At 34.6% G+C, this 6,357-nt stretch overlaps 1 protein-coding gene across 1 annotated transcript; it reads left to right on the top strand.

Moving 5' to 3' along the window:
• The first annotated feature begins 4,469 nt into the window (after positions 1 to 4,469).
• LOC116031979 (E3 ubiquitin-protein ligase BOI-like) lies at positions 4,470 to 6,138 on the top strand. The gene is made up of 3 exons (XM_031274359.1): positions 4,470 to 4,758; positions 4,844 to 5,192; positions 5,334 to 6,138. The coding sequence occupies exons 1-3, from the start codon at positions 4,700 to 4,702 to the stop codon at positions 5,904 to 5,906; spliced, it is 981 nt and encodes a 326-aa protein (XP_031130219.1). The 5' UTR covers positions 4,470 to 4,699; the 3' UTR covers positions 5,907 to 6,138.
• The last annotated feature ends 219 nt before the right edge of the window (positions 6,139 to 6,357 follow it).

A 6,357-nucleotide genomic window follows, 5' to 3' on the forward strand; every position in this document is an offset into this window, starting at 1 on the left:
TTTGTTTAATAGTACTTTTAATTTAGTTTTAAATATATAAACTTTGTATAATAATACTAAACTTAATATTATGAAAAATTAAATTAAAAATAAACTCTCATTAATCGAATCAGACACATCGAATGGGACGGATGGAGTATAATGTAAGTATGTAACATAAGTTATTTTCATCCTATTATAAGATAAAAAAGAAGGGTGATTGGTAAAAGCAGTAGTCAACACAGTAGTAATGATGCGACTCACCAGCTTCCAAGGTTGTCCGTACACAGACAAATCCAGTTAAGGAATGGGGACAAGGTAGCAGAACTGGGAAACCGCATCTGAAACTGATGGTGGGGTCCCTTTCTAACAGTCTTCTCCTCACTGGGTCCCACGGCCATTAATAAAATTAAATCCAAAATAATTTAATTAATAGTTGTCCAGATTTGGATACCTCACACGTGCACCCAGCACGCCTCCTACACCTCTCCGAAGTTTAAAGAAAAAGGAAAAAGAAAGCGGTTTAAAAGGAAGGATAACCGTACAGATGGCTGACGTGGCTGAAAACGCTGCCCAGCATGCAACGTGGCAGTAGGCCAGCATGTCAGTTACCGCATCGAGATTCACAAACTCACAGCCACCTAATCTTTTAGAAAAATGATACATACATCTATGAAATATAAATCTCACCATATTTACAAATTTTATTGGATAAAAATAAAAATAAAATAGTGATAATTTTATTTTTTTAATCAACTAAAGCATGAAACCTCAGCATAGAATAGAAAATAATATATATATATATATATATGGTCAGGTTCAAGTGCGGCCGTGCAGTTCACACTACTCAATGTTACGAAATATACCACTCAATGTTAAGAAACGCACAACACAAATATGCATTGTGGTGTGTTTCTTAACATTCAGTAGTGTGTGACCGGCCGCACCTAAACCAAAATCTATATATATATAGAATTACTTTTTTTTGAATACTACTAACTCTATTACAATGCCACCACCACCCGTATAAAGAAAATGTTTGATGCCACTGGACCACAAGGTCCTTAGCATATATAGAATTACTTAATTTTTAATCGAATAGAAAAGTCTAAATTTATCTTTTTGAAAGGTTAATACTTAATAGTGATATCATTAAATCAAAAGATACTTGACACAGATATCAAATTCCACTTTTATACAATTTGTACTGTATTTATTTCTTAATCACGTTTTTTCATTAATTAAGCACAATACTTTAATATCAAAGCATACCATTTTTTTTAAAGCTATGGATTGATTGTATTTATGTGACCAATATCTTGATTATTTTCGTATAAATATATAATTTTAATTGGTAATTACAAATTAGATAATAGAAAATTAATTTGTACATCATTCGAGTTAATCCTTTCTTCTTTTTTATTTGAAATACTTATAATTCTTTATAAGGTAGTTTTTGTTCTATACTTTCTCAAAGATTTTCTGAACAAAGAATCTAATTGCCCACCACCGAAGTTCGAACCTATGACCATCAATTTAGAATGGTAACCGAGATGCTATCACACTACATGGTAGTTGGCCGAGTTAATCCTTATAAGTATAAAACATAGAAAAAATTGAAACTTTCTAAGAATTTCTAATGTTCATTTGGTAAAGTTTTATCATACGTTTTCATTAAGAAAAGTGTACATTTGTATAATTGTATCAAGTATATTTCTCTTTGAGGACCATATGGGAGTTCTTAGACCACGAAGGTAACGTCTTACTAACTTGTTTCCCTCTTCCCCCCTCTAACCCAGATACATATAAAATACATGTACCATATTATTATATACGCAAGTAATACGCAATATTTAAAACCTATCAATAGTATATCCTAACATATTTATTATAAAATAAAAAGTAGTAATGATGCAATCAAATCATAATACGTTTGGCATTTAATTTGACTTTTAGACCCTCAAATATATTAATATTTTACATTTATTCATCAACTATCAATTTAACTAAATTTTAATTCTTCTAGAATTTCAAATAAACTAAATTTCATTCAAAAATATAAATAAATAAAAAAAGAAAACATCAATGGAAAAAAAAAAGTACACTTAGATGAACATGAGGACATTTTTTATAATTTGAATTGAATTTTATTGATTTGAAAAAGATGAGAAAAATATCAAATTGATAATGATTATAAAAGTGGAAATATCAATAAAGAAAATTTAAAATATAGAATATTATGATTATTTTCAAACTTGAATTTTTTAATACTTTTGTTAAATGTTACAAGGTGAGAATAAATTTTCTAAGAGTTAATAACCAATATGGTACTACCATTCGTGCCAAATATTCTTATATCTCTTCCGTTCTTGTAAATAAATGAAGTCCTAAGGCAAGATTCGAACCTCTAATCTCAAGTATGAATTACAATAAACTTGCTTTTTTAATGTCTTAACCTTTAATATTGATTGCAAAATTTTTATTTTTTAATATCTTAACTACAATCGTTATATCGTGCACCACGGTGCACATAGCAATGTGCACCCTGGTCCAAAACGACGTTGTTTCGATGTTAGTGGATGCGGACGCGAATGACTCCAGGGAATTCATTATCTATAATACACATAATCATTATCTAGAATACACATAATGTTTGCCCAGAATACACAGAATATTGACACAAAATACATAGAACTCATCCTCCTAACATTCGAATGCACAAACACATCACAACCTGTGTTAATAACATGAATACACAGAATATTGACACAAAATACACAGAACTCATCCTCCTAAACATTCGAATGCACAAACACATCACAACATGTGTTACTAACATGAATACACAGAACAGTTGCCTGGAATACACAGAATGATTGCCTGGAATACACATAACAATTACCTAGAATACACAGAATATTAACATAAATACACAGACCGGTCGAAACGGGTAACGTGATTTTCAAAAAAAAGGGACGGTTAGTTTACAATGCTCAAAACGACGTCGTTTACGTACGTGGTGCACGGTATAATTTGCCTCTTAACTAGCTACGTAAAAATTAAATATTGGACCTCTAAAATTTGGGGCCCTGTGCTGTAGCCCAACTTGCACAACCCAAAATCCAGCCCTGGCCTTAACTACAAAAACTACGCAGCTTAAAGACACAAACAAAGCACCTTAAAAATACAAACCACACACCTTAAGTATTGAAATGGTGCACCTTAAGTACATAAATCACGTACCTTAAGCACACAAACCACGCACTTTAAGTATACAAACCACGCACCTAAAGTTTTAAAATAGTGCACCTTAAGTTTCAATAACTGACGCACCTTAAGAAGGAAACTCACACACCTTAAGAAGGAAAATTTGGCACCTAAAATTTGACCTAGATGAAAAATGATCAAATTGCCACCGTATTTTTTAAATCATTGTTAATCCTTGACGTTGATTTAGATAATATTAATGGCTCAAATTTAACCGCACAACCGCACGAGGACTGAATTTAATTTGATATGTGGGTCAGACTCAAAAGTGTTGTAATGGTTTAGTTGAGATGTAATATATCATTCAATCTTAAAGTGACGTGGGGGGAAAAGAGATATCTAGGAGGTGTTTTGTTCATGTATTTTGAGGTATGGAATCACAATAATTTCATTGCAAGTGCTTATTTAAAAAAAATAAAATTAATGCTTGATATTCCAAAAATAGTAAAACCCAAAAATTCATTCAGTGCACAATGGGAAGTTTTATTTATTTTTATTTATTTTTTTCTTTTTAATTTCTCCCTATTCTATTATTTAAAAATCTTTTAGCCTATCTATCCTAAAAAAAAAAATCTTTTAGCCTATCTTTGCAAGTTTCACATATATAGGGATTTTGTTGAACAAAGATAATAGTAGATGTTAATTTGATATTTGGTTTTAAAAAATATTTTTCATTATTTTTTTATATTAACAATTATTTTTCATTATTCATTTAAATTTTGACTCCCAATCAGATAGTTATACCAAACATATAGATTATTTTTAGTAAAGTTAATTTTAATTACTGATTCTAATTCCTATATTCCAATTCGTATAGTTGAACCAAACGCCACCATAGTAAATAGAGTAGGGGAGGGTTGGGTGATTAAAATGTTGGCATAATTGAAAGTGGTAAGTAATTACGAAGTTTGGCCTACCAAAAGAAATCAGCTGACTTTGATGACTTGTAGGAAAAATCCAAAGTAACGTGGGAGTAGGAGAGTACTTTTTTACGGTCGACAAAATTTAATGCACATTCAATGACTCTCACTTTTTTTCATTTCCCAAAATTTTATTTTTTCTAAAACGTACTGTATTTATTATTATTATTATTATTATTTAATATTTGGCAGAGTAAATAAATAAATAAATAAATAAATAAAAGGGCATCTGCCATGCCTATGCCTAGTATTTTGTACCGTTTTCCTCGCTCCTAGACTTTCTCGCTCTAGAATTCTATCTTTGACTTCCTCATCACATTCTCTCTTCCTCTCTATCCAAAAAGGCAAAAACCAAACGCTTAAATAAAGCAAATCCCCATTCTGCCTCCCTACTCGCCACTTCTTTTGCATGTTCTCTCTCTCTCTCTCTCTCTCTCTCTCTCTCTCTCTCTCTCTAACTTCACCATCTCCTCTTCTTTATCTTAACCCCAAACCAACCAGAAGTTAAGCATCACAAAAATACTCACTCTTTCATGGCGGTTGAAGCCACACATCTCAATCTTTTTCCTCCCCAGCAACTCATGCCTAACAGGTAACGTTTCATCATCTTTCTTGATCTCTGGGTTTGTTTTGGGTGTGGATTTTTCTGACGGAGAATTTGATTTTTTTTTTTTCAGAGAGTTGGTGAATACTACGGCCCAGGGGAATGGGTTTGGATTCGATAATGGGCATCCGATGGGATCGGGGGTGTTGCCCCTCGCCGGCGCATTGCCGGAGAGTGTGTTTCCGTTTCACCCGTCTTTGGTTTGCGACTCGGTTCAGGCGAAGACGTCGATGAACACCGACAGTGGGCTCACGTATAATCTCCAACAGGTTCCTTGCAGAAAGCGACCCAGAGATTCATTCAATCACTTCATTGCTTCTCCCCCTCAGAAGACCGCTCAAATCCCATCTTTTTTCGGAGATGATGTTCTGCCTATTATTCAGCAGTATCAAATAGAAATCGATCGCATCGTCTCACACCATGTAAGTTTTTTTTTTTTGGAAAATTAATTGTGATTTTAATTAAAGCAGGTGCTCCATCCAAAAAGCCTAAGCTGAAGTTGGACTGCACATATTATATTTATTATATTTATGCTCACAATTTTATTTGTTCTCATCTAATAGACGAAAAAGATGAAAATGGAATTCGAAGAGAGGCAAAAGCAACAGGGGAGGATTTTGGTTGGGGCAATCGGAGAAAGGGTGATGAAGAAACTCAAGGAAAAAGACGATCAGATTGAGAGAATGGGGAAACTGAATTTAGCCCTCCAAGAGAGGGTGAAGAGCCTCTACGTAGAGAACCAGCTATGGAGAGACCTAGCGCAGACCAACGAAGCCACCGCCAATTCTCTCCGCTCCAACTTGGAACAAGTCCTGGCCCACGTCGGCGACGAGCAAATCTCCGGCGGCCTCGTCGGCCGCGGTGCGGTGGAGGGAGACGCCGAGTCCTGCTGCGGCAGCAATCACGTGGAGGAGGAAGAAGAGTCCCCGGAAATTGGGACTGCCCCGCCGCCGGCGCCGGAAAACAGCGGCGTGAGGAGGATGTGCCGGCGGTGCGGGGAAAGAGAGTCCAGCGTGTTGCTGTTGCCATGTAGGCATCTGTGTCTCTGCTCGGCTTGTGGGTCCACCATGTTCCATAACTGCCCCGTCTGCAACTCTAACATGAATGCCACTGTGCATGTTAACATGTCTTCTTGATATTTCATCCAAGCAATAGAAAAATAGAAACAGAACAGAAACAACACCAACTACTAGCCTTTTTCTTTTTCTTTTTTATTGATGTAGAAAAAAAAAAAAAACTAGACCAATCCAGTATAAATCCCTTTTAACAGTAGTAAAAGTCAATTGTTCATTCTTTCCATGTATTTTCTTTCCTTCTCAATCTGCTCTTTGGCACATAACAGTAAAATCAACCCTTATTTTCAAAGTATACCTTTGTTTTACTTGGAAAATTTTCATCCTTACCCACTTTAGCAGGTAAAAGTAAGTTTGGGAATTTACTTAATTGTGGTCCAATGAGGAAAAGTTTTACTTTTGGGCCATTAAGGAATGTGAGATGGGGTCTCATTGCAATTCTATTGATTCTTGCATTTGAATGTTGGGAAGTGGTAAAGCTTTGGTTATTGGTGAGTGTGAGGCTGTGAATGCG

The sequence above is a fragment of the Ipomoea triloba genome, chromosome 10 (assembly GCF_003576645.1).
Source record: "Ipomoea triloba cultivar NCNSP0323 chromosome 10, ASM357664v1".
NCBI classification, from domain to species: domain Eukaryota; kingdom Viridiplantae; phylum Streptophyta; class Magnoliopsida; order Solanales; family Convolvulaceae; genus Ipomoea; species Ipomoea triloba.